The sequence below is a fragment of the Podarcis vaucheri genome, assembly GCF_965113315.1.
Source record: "Podarcis vaucheri genome assembly, chromosome: 8".
Taxonomy (NCBI): Eukaryota; Metazoa; Chordata; class Lepidosauria; order Squamata; family Lacertidae; genus Podarcis; species Podarcis vaucheri.
The window spans coordinates 32,280,379-32,301,226 of record NC_138766.1 but is presented as its reverse complement, the minus strand read 5'-3'; the positions used below and the strand labels follow the sequence as shown (position 1 = coordinate 32,301,226).

Sequence of the window (20,848 nt, the reverse complement as noted above, 5' to 3'; positions counted from 1 at the left end):
GCAAGGGCCACAGCCTAATGGGACGTTTCTCCCAAGTACGCATGCACAGAATTGCTGACTCTTTTAAGAAAAGGGGAACTATTCTAGCTGCTGTGAACAGGAAGGAAATTAATTCTTTAGCTATAAGAATAGAATTTGTGGTTAAATCTAGTGAGAGTAAAGCAATTGCCGAATTAGGAGAGATAGATAAAAGACTTTTCCCCCAAAAGGCGTGGACCATGACACACTCTCACCAAATATGAAAATAAGAACCTTGTGCAGTTTTTGATCTTCAAAATGGCTTGTGATGTAGAAGGCAAAAACTCATGCACTTGTAAATACTAAGTGTGCATTTGACACATATGATGGCTATATTTTATTTCAAAAGGGGGGGGGGGAGAGTCCAGGTTGCATGAGCTTTTGCCTGCTAGCCACAGAAGAAGCCATGAGGCAGAGACATACTTCTTGAGCTCCCTTGTCCTTTGCTGGTGAGTTTGGTACTCATTCCTAGTTTTTACACACTGGACTTTGGGAACACAGATCTGCCAAACACAAGTCATCACACCAACCAGGAAAAAGACAGATTTAATGGAGATCACTCTGCCCGAAGGTCATCACTACTTAAATCTTATGACCTGGGTCTTTTGCTGCTAACGCTGCTGAAGATCCAACAACCTCAGACTACATTTCAATTTCTGCTAGAGATTCTTCTACGTCAATCTAATAGTGTCAAAAGAATTTTCAAAAGGGGTATATCACATCTTTCAAGACGAAGTCAAATCTTGTCCGTCAGGAGCATGGGCAAATACCATGGAGCATTAACTGTCTCCTTTTAGTGAAAGCTGTCAGTTTGACTTTCCTCCAAGCTGTGATAAAGTATCCTCACAAACAGGAAAAGACATGCCACTAACTGCAGGACGACAATCAGGCTGCAAAGATGAACTCTCCGGAAGAGTGCACATGACCTCTTCTTCTAGCACACAAATGTTGAGTGATTTATAATGTATCTGTGTTATCTCCCGGGCTGCTTATTTTTCACCGTAGGTTCTGTGATGGCAGAAATCCACACAGAATCAATGGGGGCTTGATAGGCTAGAGGCCAGATCTAACTCAGATCTAACCAAGACTGGTGAAAGACTGCGGTTTTTAAGAGGGCTGGGTGTGGTTTGAAAGGGGTACCATTTCCCATGGAAAAATACCTTTTATTCTACTGTCTCCAGTCAAACAGTTTTGGGAGATAGGTGTTAAGGTAGGTGGTGTGTTGCAAGAAGGCCTCTTTTTGTAACTCAAGATACTTGGTACATTAAACCAGACATTAAAGAGACCACTGGGATTGAGAAGAAAGATTGACAAAACACAAGTTGCCTAAGCTATCACCTTAAGAAACACAGACCTTATTGATGCATTGTCATTCCATGGCTGAATATGTGGCAAGCCTGAGTGCCACGGGAAGTAAACACAGAATAATTTCTTATCTCAGTTCTGTGGTATCCTGTACAGAAACAGCTTGCAAAATCTATTCCTCTGGTGGAATTGCTCAGCAAAAAAATGCATGCAAGTGTTGTCAAACAAAGTATTTCTCAAATAATTACAGGCTTGATTTCCCTCATGCCAGGTTTGGTGATGGTGTAAATGTCCCACAGGTTTTACTGGAATTAATGCAAATTTAAGCAAGTGTAAGCTGATGTTTGTGATGGGAAAATTAAAGAGACTTGGCAGGAAAAGCACACAAAATCCAGTTGTGGCTCCATCAAACAGGCATGCTTTAAGAAGCAATACTTTTGCAAATTCCTTGTATGAGCTGACCTGAACTGCACCTCCTAGACTATTGTGCAGATCCGACCACAGTCATCCTTTGGTTTTTGCACTTCCCCAAATTTTCTGATGCAATTTTTGGCTCAACAGCTTATAAAAATGTGTACATCAAGATAAAAACACACTTAAGCATTAGTTCTTTGGGAGAAAAGATGTTCAAAAACGCATATTTAAATATGAATTCCTGTGCATTGAAGAAACCATAGATTAATTAACAAATGGGATGAAATAGACTTATGCAAGGACATTGTGGAGCACTGCAGAAGTTGCTGGGCTGTAGCTCCCCTCATCAGTGACTATGGACCGTGCTGGTTGGGGCTGATGAAAATTACAGTCCTACGTTAGCTACCCCTGCATTAGACTAAGCCTCAAGCCCAAGGCTTCCCCTAAGCTACGTACCTTGTCAGCAGCTGTGAGCCGTGTCCATGGTTTGTCTGCCCGCCTGTCATAGTCCTGAGCGTCTGCCACTTCCACATAATCACTAAAGCGGATGAGAATTTTCCTTTCGCGCAGCTCTTCTACTGTAGGCCTTTGACTTAGCTGTAGGGAAAAAGAGAAGTGTTCCAAAATGTCATTCTTCCCCAAAGCGATATGCTGATTTCTTGCGCTGACCAAAGGGAAGGGGAGAGGGAAAGTTAAAAGAAATGCTGCTTTATTTTCCAGTTCCTCATCTGTGTCCACTGTTTCTGCCATCTTAACATTAGATGTGAGGCCACCAAGAGACAACCCTTGTACTAAAAGACTGCCTATTATTTCTGAATACTGGAGCATGGCTGGACTGAATGCGTGATTTGTTAATTTCACACCCACCACGGATTCTTCATAACTCCACCAAACGTTGAGGGAGTCCAAGACAGGGCACCTTGTTAAAGTGCCTTCTTGGTGGTGGCATCGTGGATTTGCAATACCCACTTTTCAAAAACTAGAGAAAACATTACCTGATCTGTCAGACTGTAGAGACACATGGAGGTAATTAACACTGCTTTCCTTGCTTGTTGTTTATGACTCTGCATTTATTTGATTTCATGGTTAGCACGCTGTTTTCATACATTTTGGCAAGGAGGTGGTTTGTAGCTATTAAAATAAATAAATCTGACAGTTCCACATTGTTCTGAAAAGTTGACTGAGAAGCGTAGCTGCTGCCTCTTTGATATGTCATACTGTTGGAGAGGCTAACTGGTGCAATGAGAGGCTAACTGGTGCAAAGTGACAATCAATTGGTGAAGTGAAGCCAATATATATTTGAGCAAGGACTCTGCAAATATGCTCACAACTCCATGTCAAACTGGTGCCCTGTACCTCAGGGTGCTTTGAAGCAGTTGGAACATGCATCCAAACTGATTAAATATTGCACTTCACCCATTACTGATGTGCTGTTTCTGACCTGGCTGAACAAGAAGTACAATTACAAATGGCCTGATCAGAGGCACGGCATCTAAAAAAGACTGTATTCTGTGACCCGACACAAGCAACTGGAGGTGTTGTGTTTTCTACATAAAACCACTCTGGGTTTAGTGACTTAACAATAAACTTGTTGGGAAGACATCAAATGCTGCATTCTCAGAGCTTGTCAAACTATCTCCAACGGCCTGAAGGCTATCCTGCTTTTAAGAGTTGGTGTAAAAGTATTCTAGGTGAATACAATATTTTTTGAACCAGCTTTGCTGAGAATAGCTCTGATATGTCATCCCAAGAATATGGCAGTAATGGTACACCCAAAAAGAAGGCCTAATGGGGATCTTTTCATATTAGAAAAAACAACTCATTTGCTAGTGTACTTTTTCCATAGAAAGTAAGGCTGAAGTATGTAGATTAAGCTTCCCCAGTTTTTACTTCCAGCCCAATTACATGCACATTTACTCAGAATTATTGAGGAGGAGTATATGGGACAATAGTCAGATATGCTGTTGGTGGCCTACCAACTGAAAGAGCGTTTGGCATGCAACAGTCTTCATTGTACTAAAACAATTATTTCTAATGCAGTGATGTAAAAAAAGTAGGACAACAGTGCTCAGAGAGGTCTTCACAAATCTGTCATACTTCCGTCATACTGTTAAGTCCGTATATTTAATAGTTGGTGACAGGCATTTACCCAAGAGCAAAGTATGGCTGAAAACGACTTATATTCCCCTTGAATGCACTGAACTTTTAATAAAGTAAGCAGATTTACAGGGATTTTCCAAGGATTGGGGCAACCTGTTGAGATCAGTATGTTACACAAATGCCTCTCTTAAATTATGTCCAATCAGTTTCATCTTTGGAACTATAGATAAGAGCAGCATTTTTGTCCCATTTGTCAGGAGCTACCCTAATCACAATTCTGGAAGAATGCTGCAACCCTAAATTTGATCTTAGGTCCTAAGGTCCTGTTGATACTAGGCCTTATCTCTTACAACTACCTAGACTGACTTTACGTTTAATTTAATTTACGGTCAACAACAGGGGTGAATTAAGGGCTTTCCTTTCACGGTCATGCCAGTGGCCATGCCAGTGGAGATTCAATGGCAAGCTGTCTAAAATAGAATCCTTTCCCCAGCCTATGGAAGAGGCGAGAAACCTGAAATGAAATAGCTGAATTCACTTTGGGGACTTGGGGAAAGGTTTACCAACTCCATGCTACTCATGGGAGCATGGCCATGCTACCCAGTAGGACCTTGTAATGTCAATCCAACAATGGCCTCATACTTTATGATCTGATACTGGTGCAGCAGTTGATAACCTAATCTTAAATGTGTTTTTGGACTGGGATGTGGCGACTATAAAGAATATAACACCACTTCTGCTAAAACGCTATTAACTGGAAAAGTGGCTGGAAGCTTAAGGACGTCAACAAAATGGGTCCCAGTGATTCAGCAAAAGTGGTTGCTGCAGGGGTTACAAAAAAGCCCTATTTTTTTGTAACCCCTGTAGTATTTTTCAGAGATACAGGGTTGTATTAAGGTGAACAGAATTCCAGTCACTTTCCCTTCCTCCCCTTCCCTCTGCAGCTCCCTCTCCTCCCCCTCTCTTCAAAATCTGCTCTAGAGCATTGGACCCTCTGCAGGAGATTCTGAGGCCATGCAGGGAGCTGAAGGGGAAAGGAAAGCTAGAGTTGTGTGAGTGGAACTCCAGTCGTGCTGGGTTGGATAGATCCCAAGTCTTTTTAGCTGATGCTGTGTCACAATGCACATGCAGAAAATTCATTTCACTGTCGGCTGCACACAAAATTCTGCATGCAACAGGCCTCTTGGGTGGAAAACATTTTTCCCGTCTAAGCGATATGAAGCGCTTATGAAGCCATGCCTCTTTCAGACACGTGCTGCCTAGAGCAGAGTAATAATTCAACTCTAATAGAGTGAAAGCCCCCAAGCAGGTTATAAATACAACCAGGGACTGTAGCTTGTATTTCTCATCCTTCAGTGCATAGGTCACCAAAAATACCTTTGTTGCTGTTTTTTGAACAATGCATCTAGGCCTGCCTGGAATCTCTGTTTGCCTACCCATTCCTTTGAGCTTGAATCCTAATAGTTAAAAGGATCTCACCAGAGACCAGGGGCACGGAACCTTTTTCAGAGGACTGCATTCCCATCTGGGAAATCTTCTGAGGGACACGTGGTGGGTGGAGCCAAAGGCAAAGGTGGGCGGAGCAATACATGTAAATGTTAGCGATGTGAAGTAGGGCTGGTTTGCACACACCTCTGTCTTTATTCTCCAGCCAGATTCCTGGAGTTCAAGGATATATTCCAGCCAGGCAAAAATACAAGGGAGTGTGGTATAATGAGTCTCGAGGGCCAAGAAGACAGACTTGGAGGAACACACTTGGCCTCCTGTTCCTGAGGTTCCCAACTCTGCCATAAACCAAGAAATGATGGCCGGCAACATCCCTGTGCTAGGCTGGCAGATTTTTTTTCCATCTACAAAACAGTAGCCTCATTCTATGTGGCCTAAGTGCATGTGATCTTGTGCTTCCCCATTACACAGTGACAGCTAAATTTGAGTTGCAGACATCACTGAACTACAAAGAGGACATTTTTATCTTTGCTGCCGCCGCCGCTGCCGCCATCATAACTCCACAATGATTTATTTATTTTGCATGCAGTCCTAAACCAAATAAGCAACAAGTCCCCTGAAACCTGACCCTGGGAATATCAAAGATTGGATTAAAAGCTTGTGCACTCAAAAGTAAATGTGGAGTTCCATCCTCTCTGCTCATGTGATGTTTCCCCACCACAGCATAAATTAAGGATGAAGTGCCAGCGTTATCACCCAGTTCAAAGCTTTGGGCTGTTTGTCACAGATTCTGGGTGCTATTCAAATGTAGCGTGCCTTTGAAAAACATAATGTTCTTATTTATATTTTCGTGATGACAAGGGATCAAAAAAGAGGAGCTTGTAAGCTAAATATAGACTTAAAACAATGATTTAGACTGAATAGTGAAGTCATTTTCTACTGTCATCAGCACATTCTGTGTTTTCAGGGAATAAGAGAAAAGTGATGCTTGAGTACAGGACAGCAGGAACTTTCACAATGATCAGACTCTCTGGAGCTGAGATGGGCAACTTTAGGACCTGCGGGATTATATCTGACCTATTAAGGGTGTCTCCCCAGCCTGGGCACGTGACTCATTCATGGACTGATTGCTCCAGGGAGCGATCTTCAGTGGGAGGGATATGACCTGTGGGTATTGCTTAGTCCCTGCTCCAGAGGAAACTGAGCTAGGTGAACAAGTCTTAAGAAATCAAGAGTCCCTTGTCATGAATAATTACAACTGTGATTTTAAAGCAATTAACTTGTCTTGTGATGGTTGGGAAAAGGCTAACGGAATGAAGCCTTTGAACAGAAAGGAGGAAACGCTTAATCTGCTTTGTAAGGAAATGAGCTCGGGTTCTATCCAGTTATCTTCCTCATCCTGTCCTTTGCCCGACAGGCTTTCATCGCCCATCCATATAGGAAGCTTCTGATATTTTGGGTTAATGCTTTAGAACGTGATTGGGAGTGAAGATGTCCTATATATAGATTATGGCACAGCTCAAGCTGCACCTGACCCTAAAATTCCCTGTGTCTCCCAGGGAGGCTCACCTGACACCTTCGTTACATATCTTTAGGCATCAGGCAAAAACTTTCCTCTACAACCAGGCCTTTGGCTAATTAAACAATCTATATGGCCTTTTAAATTGGGGTGGGGGCAATTGTTTTTGCTTGTTACCGTGCTGTACATTTTTGGGTTTTTTATATTGTTGTGCATTTATAGGTTTTTTTATATATTGTAAACCATCCTGTGATCCTAGAAGGTTGGTATAGAAATTTAATAAATAAAATAAACTATAAATAAATAAACAAGATAAAAAGCAAGCTTGAAAGGAACAGCTATGGTTCTTCAGAATATAGCTAAGCAGGGGCTGAAGGCTTGGAGCAAGTACAAGTTACTACTAGGGGTTTAAAACCATAATATTTTCACTGAGCATTAGTTTGCCCTGTGGCCCTCTGCATATTTGAAGCATTGATTCCACTCCAAAGTAGGGTGTGGCACAGAATTCTGCCCAAGACCAAGATATATAGAGCAGCAGTTAGAAGGAATATGGGCAAGAACTGAATCGCAGCAGCAGCTTGTATGCAGGTATTAACAGCGCACAACACAAACAGCAAAAGCCACTTGTACTCTTGCCAAAGCTAGTGGCATTTGTCCATTTTTTCCATATTATAGCACATGCAAAAACACCAATGAAACGCATTCTCTCTCAAGCAAGCTCTTGGATGCTTTTACACAGCGGACATTTTCTCTCACAGCGCTTCCATGTAAGGAACAGGCTTAGTTGATGCCTGGGACAATCATGAAAAAGCACCCTTGAACTTGACTTTGATTTCACACCAGTAAATAAGCACAACCCGCTGGGGATTTCTGGTGCCTAAGCTTTATGGCAGAAATAGGGAGCTGTGCAGGAGAACATTCCTTGGCACAACTCTCACTCATTTTAACAAAGTGTGTTCAAGAGATGCTCCCAGTGTTCTGCTCTGACTGTTCCAGTGAAGCAAGCAGACTGGGTATATTCAGACAATCCCTCACTGTTTCATTGGCCTCACTTGGCAGTTCTAACTGTATGGCTAGAATTAAGTGTTATGCTCCCACAACACCAGAGAAGTCCAGAGAAGGAAGGTGGTGATAGTACTTGGCTTTCCATTTAGCTGGACCCCATGGGCAATTGGTTGGCCAAATGGCCAGATTCACCAAACGAGATAGTACAACAGTTATGATGTGATAAATCAGTGTTGGGGACCTTTCCAGGTGTTGTTGGACCAAAACTCCTCTCTGCTCCAGCCAGCATAGCCAATGGTCAGGGATGATGGAAGCTGTAGTTCTGCAACATCTCGACTGCAATGGGATCCCCACCTCCCCCAAAAAGTAGTTGTGTAAATCTCACCAGAGCTATCTATGCTACTATAAATAGCATGCCTCATTGGTGGTCAACCTTCTGGGCAATAGTGCCAGAGTATAAGATAGCATGTACCAGGCTCCTACACACTGCACAGAATATATGCAGCCCACTCACTGTGCCTTGGGGTGCCTCTCGACCACATTCACCCTGATCTGTTGATCCAGGGAGCAGGCAGCAATGCTCTGCCTTTGCTGAAGACAAATCGGTTTGCCTTCCGGGCCCACTAGGCACAATGCAAGCTCTCACTGTCTGTGTCATCAGCTGGCTACAAATACCCTCAAATATCCACACCTGTGCTGTAGCTTAAATAAATAAAAGCTGTTCATTTCAAATGTTGATACTAAGCCAATTTCCAGTCCGATATCTCACAAAGCTGAATTCCCTCGGTTTCCAAAACAGGGCAGACCAGCGTGGGTGGGGCTACCATGCGAAGCCACAGTCCAGGAATATAAAAGAACATCCTGTGCAAAATGTCTGCGAGAAGCATGAAACGTGGTCTGGCATGCTGAGAATTTCCTTGGCGTTTCAGCTATTACTATGACAACAACTCAGGTGTTGATAATGTCCTGTCGCATTACCCCTTCCCTCTTTGTTGCATCAGCACACCTGTTTCTTGCAGGACTCAGTGTCTAGAGGCAGAGAATCCAATTTGTAGCAGCACAAAAACCTTCTGCCTATTTGGGTTTAAGACTATTTGGTGGTGAAGGCCGAGTCTTAGACGGGGGCCAGGATTGGCACAGGGAATTCTGCCCCTTGAAATTTCTTTGTTTTCGATGAGAAACACAATTTATCCAAATTAACAGCAGCTTCTGTTTTCTCACCTAATCTCCTCCTACTCTGGCTGGTCACACCACTCTCAAGATCCCATTATTTCTAACACTCTGCTGCTGCTCTGAGACAACAGGAGGTCAAGGAAGAAAATGACTGACCTGCAAATCATTTGCTAGCATTGTTCTGCTTTATAAATGAAACAGAGGCACAGAGAGAAAGAGATTGCCTTTATGCAGCTGGGGTAATGAAGTTATGTAAATAGGAAGACAATAAGCTGCCTTATATGGACTCAAACCAATGACTCATCTAGCTCATTTCTGCCCACACTGCTGGGCAACATCTCTCCACAATTTCAGACAGGGTTCTCCACCAGCCTACTTGGTGATGCTGGGGGCTGAATCTGGGATCTTCTGTATGCAAAAAAGATGCTCTATCACTGAACTATGGCCCTTACCCATCCTGAAAATGTGCTCTGGATTTCAGAGGCTGCAGGTTAATGTGCACAGTCAAGCCAAAGTTAAGCACTCCCACTGTCCTAAACAGGATTCTAAGATGCTTAGGGCAGCATTCAAAGACAGTAGTTCCATTAGTGCAAAGACTTGTGGCTGTGCAGTGGAACTTCCCCTCCCTCTCCTCTCAGTGCATGTGTGGCACAATGGTTAAGAGTGCTGGACTGTGACCTGGGAGACCAGGGTTTGAGCCCCACACTCAGCCATGAAGCTCATTGGGTGATCTTGGGACAGTCACCATCTCTTAGCCTAACCTACCTCTCAGAATTGTTGTGAGGATGAAATGGGGAGAATGAGAACTACGTACACCACCCTAAGATCCTTGGAAGATAAAGATAGTATATATAAATGTAATAAAGGACATAAATAAATGCAGTTAAAAGTTGCAACTAAATCTATCATCTTACAAGAAAGAGTGATTTGTAAAGGCCTGTTTTCATAAGTTCAGGTAAATATGTGTTGACCGTGTAATTTTCATGCATTAGAAGGTTTTCCGATCTTTTACTAATAGTACATAAATATTCTCTCAAAAAAACTTACACTGTTCTCTAATGATTTACTCCCATCTGGTTCAAATGTGACAAATAACCAAGCTTTCATTCTTTAACATCTATTCTTCAGTTTAATGTATCACGAGTGGCGCTGGGGAGATGTCGCATTCATCAAGAACAGAATTAGGCTAATGCTGAGCGCTTTTGAAAAAAAGCGACACTCTAAACCTTCACAAAGCATTTCCTGCTGCACAGCCTAGTATTTCCTTTTTGTGTGGTTTTACTCTAAAGGAATAACAACCATCTTTTCCTTCTGGAGTAGTACACTCTGTGCCGCTTTCTTTTTGCTGCCTGTCTGATCTTGAGAAGATAAATTTAGCATATGAAGATTCACGCACAAATAGATAAATGTGTCTTGGGTGATCTCTTACACAGACTGAAAAACAGGAACTGCTATATATTGGATGGAGAAGCGTGGCTGCATGTGATAATGTGTAACGGATGCATGCAGTATGTATGACTAAACCCTGCAATTTTCTACCTCAAAAAAACCTGATGATTACAGTCAGGAATAGGCTCGCTGACCAAACCGACCAGCCCACAGTTCCACTTAAAACCGTTCAACTTTAAGCTTAAGGTGGCAATCCTATGTGCACTTATATATGAGAGTAAGTCCCACTGAACTCAGTGGAACTTGCATCTGAGTAAACATCCATAGGATTGAGCGGTAAACCCTATTGATATTTATACTACTACTATATTTCCGTTCATGTGACGATCGCAGGGCCATTTGCTATATAAAAACACAAAAAATAAATAACATGGTAACAAGCAAAAACAACGCACCCCTGTTTAAAAAGTGATTGATTGTTCATTCGCCAAAGGCCTGGGGAAAGAGAAATGTTTCTGACACATTAAGGCCATATTTACCTGGTTCATTTTTTAAAAAATGTTGCACTTTCCATTCTGTCCTATGTCTGTCTGTCTCATATCCCTCCAACCTACAGGAACATCAGCCTGTTTTCACTACAGAAAAGAGGTTCCCCAGTAATTTCCCCAATGTATGAGTGGTGCAATGAGAAACTTTGCTTCTTCCTGGTCAGCAAGGCAGCTAGGCCAAGGTTTGGCAGAGTGTGTCATCTGAATTCAGACTTATGCTTAAGCTACCTTCTTGCTAACCACGAGCTGTTTGGACAGTATGCAAAGCCAAACCTTGGTTTTAGCTGTCACACCATGCTGAGCTAAAAGGATTGGGAAAAGGCAAAGGGGGTGTAAGCTCCTCTCTGGGAGTCAGCACATCCACACATTTCCAATAAGTGTTATGTGTTTGACTTACCATGAGGTGTTTGACTCACCACCAAGGTGACCTGCTAAGCACTTGACATTTTTGGAGCCCCCAAGCAGTTTGTTGAGCCCCTGACAAGCTGCTTTCAGCTTGGTGACCCACACTGCATTGAGACGTACCCTAACTACATGAATGCATTGCAATACCCAGGAATATCCCTCTGCGGCTTTCAAAAGAGGTAGCTACAGACAATGTTTCAAGCGTTCTTTCTAAAGAAGCTAGTGCAGTTTTTACAAACTATGCTCAGCATTTTTAAAAAAAACCCACAAAAACAGAGGCAAAAATGGCAAGGAATTAAAACGTTCAGATAAAAGCTTTAAGGGCCCCCAAGAATGGAAAGAAGTAGCAGTAACTTCTCACCTTGCGTGTTAATCTTCTCTTTATCTCCCGTTTTTCTTCCTGCTCCTCTTGCTCATTCCGCGCTGGAAAAGATTTACAGTGTTGTAGACTGGTTGTACACGTGAAATATGAAAAATCTGGCAAGCACTGGGATGGGGTTATTGATATTTTGGTCTTTCCCTTCTGAGGGATGCCTGGGAGCAGTCAACTTCCTGCTACCTCTTTCCCAACACCTTCCTTTGCACACCTTGCAAAACATCCAAATCCTTTTTCCTCTGGCTAAGTGCTGGCATGAATTTCATTCCTTTAACTGGGCTCAGTTCATGCCAACTATTAGGCTGGGAGCCAAGGGGCTTCCTCAGCCATTACCTCTGTGCCTCGGGGTCTATCAGCTGTGGGAGAAAGAGAGGAATGATACCACTGCCAGCCTCAGTGCAGAGCACAGTGATAAGACAAGCAGCTCAGGGTTCAGTCTGATGTAAAATTTTTGCTTTTATGGAACAGCTTCTGGAATGAGTCCCAGAAGCATTGCACATATAAAAAGAGAGTTTGTGACAATGAGCCATCCATGCAACTTGGTTGCATCTGATCCCATGAACTCCAGCTTTGCAAGTCCCAACGCTCAGCATCCTCTATGATGCCTACTGGGACCCATCATTACATTCTTTCAAATATATGCAGTTACAAACATCATTGGTTGCAAACTGTTACAGCTGATGCAGCCGGTGAAAAGATGTAAATGGGCCTATTTTGCTGATTTATTTTTTTAACCTACAGCAGGAAAATAAGTATCTGGATAGACATCTCTGTGTACACAGGCCTTTCCTTTCGAATGCCGTACATGTGCCTGGCAAAGTCACCAGATTAAGTGTTTGTTTAGCACATTGTTGTTGTTTTAGCACATTGTTGTTTGTTTAGCACATTGTTGTCCTTACTATGCAGAGCATAGTAAGGAGGCCACACAAATCATGTGTATCTCGACAAATCCTTAGTTTCCAAAAGCACAACCTACTCATTATAACTCAGTTGCTAACTACATCAAGCTTAGACATACAGGGTGGTATCCAGTGCACTGTAGGGATGCAACCCTATGCACATTTATACCTGGAAATAAATCCTGCTTAAATCAGTGGAACTTACTTCTGTGTAAACATGCACAGGTGTGTATTGCAAAAGAACAAGAGCATAACCTGGACTTCCTTGGCTGACTAGTGACTCAAAGATGTTCTCCCCTAAGTACCAAACTGAAAATGCTGAAAACTGTTCGCGACAAGTGTTGTGAATATAGCTTCACAGGAAATCTGCTTTGAAGAAGGACAGTAATAAAAGGGCAACGAAAACCTGCTTGTCTCTAGCAGAGGGAGGGGTGGAGCTGAAGGGGCCCTTTGCCCAGAGACCCGAGTACGCCATCTCCCCACACCCCTCACAAGTTTGCAGTTACTCACGTTTGAGAATGTTCCTCTGCTCCAATTCTTCAGCAGTTGGCCTCTGGCTCAGTCGTCTGTGGAAAAAGCTCAGGATCACTTTCTGGACCATATCATGCCCTCAGACATTCAGTGTGGTCCCGAGTTACTCTTTGCCCCATAATGCAGAAACTGGGAAGATGACTTTGCCCTGGCATGATATGCCTTGGTAGTTTCCTTCCTGCTGCTGACCAAGGGGAAACCAAACCCGCTGTGTCATATCAGGAATGCCTCTACCATCTCCACCTCAGGCTAACTGGCTGAGAGAGAAGATGCAGGTGTCTCGACTTGTCATCTTCTTCCCTCCCTGCTCTTGCGAGCATGACAAGCTCCGCTCCGTGCTCTTCCTTCCCTACGCTTATGTGAGCCTCCAAACTGTGGCCTGCTTGTCCAAAGAGGCAGTGAAACAAAGGCAGCTAACAGCCCAGAAACGACGTCGAAGCATGGTTAGAACAATAATGGCTCTTCTTTGCCTCCTCAGTCCTCACTTTCCCTCTGAAAACCTTTATGCAATTTCTTAATGATGAATTAACAGTGGTCAAACGCACTTTCTCCTGCCAGCGTATATTTTGCCTACAACAAACACAACCATTTGGTGTAAAGGGCAATTGCAAAGCAAGCATATTCTAGGACGTAAGAGCAGCCCAGGAGCTGGGGGGGGGGGCAAAGTGATGTAAGAAAAACATAGATGGCTGTGAACACTGTTGTTCCCAACTCGCTGTGACATTCAATAGCAGTTTTGTCTCTGGCTTCAAGTAACTCATTCTCCCTAAGGCCACAGATGGTTATTAGTGCTGTGCTGAAAGCTGTCCTCTACGTTTTCAAAATGCTTTCTTCCCCTGAGAAAGAGGCTTCCATTTTTTGGCCTCATTCTCAGGGCACCTTAGAATTTCTCAGCAGGTGTGGGGGTTTCAGATTGCCTTACTGTTGTGAGGTGGTCAAGGGTGATGCGTGTGTGTTACTTTCTGGTAAACATTGCTCTAGCACTTTGCAGCCTCCCCAGCTGCTCTCGCTTCCTGATTTGAAAAATCCCCTTCAGAGAAGTTACTCCCTGGGCTTCAATTCAACAGAGTGCAGACCACCGGTGAGTAATTCATAGAATGAAAAAGGGATACTTAACAAGCAGCCCTTGCCACCTTAAAAGTGAAGTAAGCATGATGAAAATCTTGCACCCTACCCATGAGAACTTCACAGAAATCTTATCTTCCGTTTGATAATTTTCAATTATCTTTTCTCACTAACTGATGGAGTATACTTAGGGAGGTGGGAAACACAGGAGAATTTTTTGGCACAGCACTAATGATTACTCAAATATAATTTATCTGTAGTTTAGCTATATAATTTATCTGCAAAGCTTGATCTCCAAGGGTACAAACCTGCAGGAAGTTCTCCTATGCTAAGTCCTAACCATATGAATGGAGCTACCTACTCTGCTCCCATTCATCTCAATGGGGCATGTGCAAGAGAACGTCCCAGCAGATTGGTCCTAGTGGATTAATTTGGCCATTCGGTAGGATGCCTTTGCATTTTCTGGCTCCATAGCCTCTTTTTTAAAAGGCTGAAGAGAGACATAAAGTGAGGGGAAGAAGTATTTGATCCTTCTGGGTTTCTGGGGGTTTTCCTGTTGTTATTCTGTCTCTCACAGCTACAATAAACCCACCATTAAAATTATGGACTGGTCATTTCTTCGTCAGAAGGCAAACAGGCAAATTTAGCTAGGGATCAAATACTTTCCCCCTCACTGTATAATGGAAACAGCAGCTCCAGTGGGACCCTCACCTGTAGTTAGGCATCTCACTAGGGGATGCCTCAAGCATTTGATCAAGGGTGCTCACAAACACTGGCCAAAAGCCTCCTCTGATCAGATGATTGAGAGCAGGATTGAGATGAACACAGACTTGTGTGCAGGGCTGCCTTCTGCCCAGTCCTATAAGGTGCCACCTGCACCTTCCACAGCCTGAAGGTGAAGAAACTTACCTTCAGGCTGGCAGAAGGAAAGGCATCCTACCAACACCCATGATAGGAGAGATGCTGCGTGGTCCAGTTGCATTTCCCCCATTGGGGACACTGGGGACCGTTGCATCCCCAGTGGGAAAGTGGTACCACATACATCAACCCCAGCAAAGGAGAAGGCCCTTAGGGGCCTGGTCATTTGATGGGAGCGGCATGCCCTATATCACTGTCCGACTGAAGATGTTAGTCACCTGATCGGCAGTTGCAGTGCCCTCCTCTGAACTTTGACAGACATCAATCACCTGACACCAATATGAGATAGGCGACCATAAAAGTTGGCTTGTGGGGTAAGTAATTAAGGATCTGGCCCACAGGCCTGATCCAGCTCTGACTTAAGAAGTCTCAGCTGCTTCCCCAGTGGGAAAGACACTCTGCCAGGTCTCAGAGCCTCTGCAACTGTGGTGGGCACTGCTGTCTTCTGCAAGTAGATTTTTCATCAGGGTGATGGCATGAGAGAAAGGGCTACATCTACCACAACCCTATCTTCTTAAGTGATCCCCTCATGGCTGTTACTAAGCGCAAATAAACCTGCTACATAACTCAGGCCCAATGTAAGAGAAGATGTTATACTTCATATAATTTTGGAACCAATGAAAATACGAGAAACCAGCAAAGTGCTTTAAAAAAAAGGTCAGGATCATGCCACGTGTGTTCAGAATGAACTTATATTCAAGGGCACACTTTAAAAGGGGACAGCTCTGTTTAAGTACCGCTAATCACGATTATTATCCTTACAGTGCACAGCCAGTGTTACAAAGAGGATGTTTGAGAGAGTTCACCTTAGGACTGTAAAGCAATTAGACGTGTGGCTTTATCTAGCTGGGCCTGGGAATAAAAATATAAGGCTGCACAGTTCAGCATTGCAATGGGTAGCTTTGTTGTGGTCGTTGCAACACGTAGCAAGCGTGTTATGTAATGGCTTTTCAGAAGCCTCATTAGAACAGCTTGTTAAAAGGAGGAACACAGGCTGTGGAAACAAGCATTTTCACAGAAATGTTAAAGGGGCTTTGAACCTCGCAGAAAAGGAAAGTAGGTAAAAGCTGCCAACCGCCAACTGCAAAAGTATGTTAACACTGTCCATTTCCAATTGTCCTCAACCCTTTAGCTTTTAGCATAGCAGAAGCAAAAAACACAGCATTTCAGAGTATCCGCCCCGCCAAATAACTACAACAAAGATGCCAAGCTTTTTGTTTATATTTGAGATTTTGGTGAACCTTCTGCAGCCATCCTAACTCTATGTCAAGCTGCTTATAAAGGGATACCTGATCTGTATTCAACCATCTTGAAGCTACATGACTGTTGACTTTATTCACTCACTAGAGCAGTGTGGTGCAGTGGTTAGTGTGTTGGACTAAGACCTGGGAGACCAGGGTTCAAATCCCCACTCAGCCATGGAGCTCACTGGGTGACCATAGGCCAGTCACTGCCTCTCAGCCTAACCTACCTCTCAGGGTGGTTGTTGGGATTAAATGAGGAGAGGGAGAACCATGTATGCTCCTTGGAGAAACAGGTGGGATATTAATGCAATGAAGAAATAATAGAAAAGTAAGATTTTTGCCCAGGATAAACAAGGCTCCATTGGGAGGGGGTTGGGGAGACGTTAACTAAAAGCATGCACTGTGTGATGTCAAGAAATTTGACAAGAACATCTATAAAATTTGAATCTAGTCCTGAACACTCAGTGAACTGACAGTTTTATAACTCTAGCAAGTTTATGACTGTCAGTGCACAATGATTTCAGACTTCTCAGTGCACTGCAAAGAGATAAAGAATAAAGTCATCACTCTCCTTAAAGAAAAAAGGGGGAGAGAGAAGAATTCCAGAGCAACAATAACCCAAGCAATCAGTCAGTATTTTATGGGAGAATTGCTGCTCAGAGTTTCCAAAACCTCTTTCATATTGTTACTGCCACACACTCTCAATATCATTGTACTGTTCTCTTTCATCTGCCAAAAGCAACAAGAAAAGCTTCTTCCTTCTTTTATTTCTGTCGGTAGGGATCAGCTTTCAAGCTTCTTTTCCCCCACTGCCAACCTCTTTGTGTCCCAATCACTGGTGGGGGTTAGGGATGGCTGTCCTATAAGCTGCTGTGCTCAGGACTGTTCTGAGCTGGTTCTGGGATCTGGCCCTATGCTAAGGGCTGGTCTAGCGGAAGCCATCTACACAGCTCTGTGTGTGTATATGTCTCTGTGTTTACACACACACACACACACACACACACACACACACACACAATTTTTCCCCAAGAAAAAAGTGCCAGTACTCACCAGCAAGCAGGGGGAGGAGCCAACATGTGGGAAGGGGTGTGGCCTGATGCCAAGGCTGGGCGGTGAGGGCAGGTTACCTGTTTGATGCTCCCTTGCCCGCCCACCCACCTACCGGGGGCGCCCTACCTGAAGATGCTGGGAATGGGACTATCTCCTTGCAAGGCCGATGCCCTACCTAACTCTCCCCATTTTGGCTATACATACATACACACATATTCAAAGGGTATCAGAGTGAATAGAAAGGGATTTCACCAGGTGGAATTGTGCTTGAGGCTTCTATTGTTTTCAGCATCCTTTACAGAGCTGCTTTCAAAGGCAGGATTTGGATGCGAGATTCCACAAAAGAAAGCAGAAGAGATGGGGCGCTTTCTACAGTTGGACCTAGACTCTCCTCTAGAGAGATTGACCAGGCACATCTATATTATTTTGTTTTCGCCCCTGTCTTTCCACATTTTGCGCTCAATAAGAGGCAGCTCCACAGCCCACACCCTGCACCCCAGAGGAGTCCCACATGCCCTCCTGAACTCTCTTCTTCTCAAAATCAGTTACCTGTCAAGAATAGCCAACCAAAGTACTTTATACTGATTTTTTAAAGTCCTATGGGGAGCATTCTGGGCTGAAAAAGTGTGGTATAACTATGTATAGCAAACCAACAAAAAAAACAGAAAGCTCCCTGTTAAGCAGAGGTTGGATGGCCATCTTGTCATGGATGCTTTAAGCTGAGATTCCTGCATTGCAGGGGGTGAACTGGATGACCCTTGGGGCCCCTTCCAACTCGACAATTCTATGGACAACAGAGGTCATTCTTGCAGTAGTTCTCAGTGCACGCATTGAGTAGTACTCTTAACGTTCATTCAAGAAAATCAATTTCCTCCAATGCCGCAGACCTCATTGCTGCAAACTTTTAGTAAACATAACTGTTCTCATTTGGCTGTTTATGTTTCCCCCCAGGGCAATTTGAAGAACCTTTTGTGTAATGAAGAACGCTGAGTAATTCACAGCACAGTTGGGGAAGGCGCAGGAGCACAGCGAGGCTGCAGTGACTGCAGTGATGACGATGAGTCAGAGCGGCAATGACCAAGTTCTCCATGTGGCAACAGGAACCTTTGGAGTTCCACTGCAAAGTCTGGAGGATGGGGTGGGGGAGAGGTCCAACTAGGCCTGACATTAGATGCATCCTTGCATTTAAAGTGAAGCAGTTGTTGTTGTTGTTTAATTCAAATCACATCAGCTAGAGGGCCTGGTAATATTCAGGATCACAGCAGGTATAGAGGAGGAATGCAACCCTTTCCTCCCCTGCTTCAGAAAAATCCTTCCTCTGAAGCTAGTATTTTTCACATTAGGAGGAAATCCCATCAGTGCCAATAAGGGATTTCTCTGCCTACCAAATGCCAGCTCCAGAGAAGGGATTTTCCTCTTGGGACAGGAGCCCCAAGAAATCAGAAGGAAGTTCAAGAAAGGGTGGGGGGAATGGGGGTGAAGAAGCAGCAGTGAAGGCTGACTCAAAATATCTCACCATGTTATTTGACTGCCTGGCTCTTATAAAGTTCTATTCAAATTCTGCCTTGATCCAGACATTGCAAAACTGATGTGAAAGAGCAACAGGTTTGGGATGAGGGCTGGCACACCCATTGAATAATTTCCCAAGGATGCTGACCTGGAAGCCAGCACCAAACTGCTGACCAAGAATCCAACATGAGACTGTATGATTCCAGACCCCTCTCTGTCTCTCCTAGAGACACACACCGGGGCAGGTTGACAATGTCTCTCTCCCCGCCCACCCTTTGCTGCCACAAATCCCCCCTTTCCAATCTCTTGTGCTCACTTTCCTCCCAGCGCCATTATCAGTAGGGTTGGTTTTTTTAAAATAAAATAAAATAAAACAAGTAATTTCCTCCTAGTATTGTTTCAGATTCATGCTTCAGTCATTTTAATAATTATGACAAATTGGCCCCCGGCCTTGCAATGTAGCAGAGAGAGTAATTCCAATGTATCCTCCACTGAGCGTATATTTAAATGTGGGGAATATTGTGTTTTCCTGATTATAATGCTAGTGCTTCTCTCACTCTCTTTTTTAATATATGTTCTTTTCACACTGCAGTACCTGTTGTGTTATAGAACAACTGTGGCTTTTTGACTGATATACTGGTATGTCATACAGGCAAGGCGGCAACCAATTTGAGCGGGGATTCTGTTCCCGGGTCCCACACACATCGATGGAGCATGCCCTGCCCTGTTATGCCCCACCCGCCCCAGTTCTGCCTTCTTCTGGGTCAAAAAGGACCCATGTGTCAGTGATCGTGCCTCCTTTGGACACACCTAAAATGGCCACCACCTGTACTAAAATCCACTCACACCAGTGGGTGTGGTGTGGTACAACAATGAGCATCACTGAACAATGTCCCTATTCCCCTACCCCTTTCCACACATGCATGCTTCTGTTCCCTCATGATTCCTTCATGAAAATGGCAGGGAAGAGCTGCACCCTGCACTTTATTCCTGAGATTTTCTGGGTTTAGTGGATCATGAATGGATTTTTAATGGAACCAAATAACAAGGAAATGAGCACTAGACATGCACTATATTTCATTAGCTTTCCAGAAACTGCTTTTACATCATGTGAAAAGTCAAATATAATGCTGAAATTAGAAGTTAGGGAAGCATTGTGAAAATGGAGTAAGCTGCCATGCAAATGCAGCCTGAGCTCATTTTTTGTTATGGCAATTTCTCTGTCTTCATGGAGCTCACCTCTGTTCTGTCAAAAGCCTCTACTAGTGCTTACTCCTGAGTTGAAACAGCCGAAAGAATTTGTATAAGACATTTTAATCAGCTTTCTTGTGAGGATGGAGAAATCTAGTTCAGTCTCAGCAGTGATAATTATTTCCTAATGAGTCTGGTACTAAAAATGTGTGGAGTTTTCTTCTTCTATGTTTTATGTTCTTTCTGCAAATAATGTAAGTAATTTAATCAGCTGGCTGTTCCAAGACTCTGGGGGCTTCCTTTAGAATTGTAAAAGTCTGTTAGAAAAGTTGTTAAAATTGTCAGCTGGAATCATACTTTGCATCTCAACTTCTCCCAAAGGACCAGAAGGGTTTTACTCCCTTAATTTAACTTGAGATCTATGTCATTATGTGCCAATTCCTTAGCGATCAGGAAAGAATGATGAAGTTTTGGAAATATTATTATAGTATAAAGAAATTGACCAAGTGTTCTAACTGTTGATACTGAAAACTGGCTGGGCCAGAAAATTAAGAGATTATTAAGTGGGATACCTGGCTGTGTGGGTACTACACACATCTCCTTGACCTCCTCAGAGGAAATGTGGGGAACAAGTGCCCCAAAAGCTCTATTACTGAAAGCTCTAGGATTGAAAGTGCTTATCTTTGGCTGGACGCTGCGCTGCCCTCTTGTTAGTTCAAGAATAAAACCTGGATAGTTCAAGC

The 20,848-nt window shown here is 43.5% G+C and overlaps 2 protein-coding genes across 11 annotated transcripts in view; one reads left to right on the top strand and one right to left on the bottom strand.

Moving 5' to 3' along the window:
• The window catches only part of LOC309538762 (TBC1 domain family member 7-like), a 39,530-nt gene extending 20,262 nt beyond the window's left edge, over positions 1-19,268 (top strand). Inside the window, exon 9 of the transcript XR_014222327.1 lies at positions 18,357-19,268. The gene's annotated coding sequence lies outside the window, so the exon portion shown is untranslated. The remainder of the gene's footprint in view (positions 1-18,356) is intronic.
• Positions 1-20,848, bottom strand: part of PHACTR1 (phosphatase and actin regulator 1) — a 242,291-nt gene that overhangs the window by 1,831 nt on the left and 219,612 nt on the right. For all 10 annotated transcript variants that reach the window (XM_082234416.1, XM_082234421.1, XM_082234417.1 and 7 more), the window contains 3 exons: positions 13,108-13,163; positions 11,684-11,745; positions 2,194-2,334 (listed from right to left, as the gene is read on the bottom strand). In XM_082234416.1, coding sequence (XP_082090542.1) covers positions 2,194-2,334; positions 11,684-11,745; positions 13,108-13,163 — 259 coding nt within the window. The remainder of the gene's footprint in view (positions 1-2,193; positions 2,335-11,683; positions 11,746-13,107; positions 13,164-20,848) is intronic.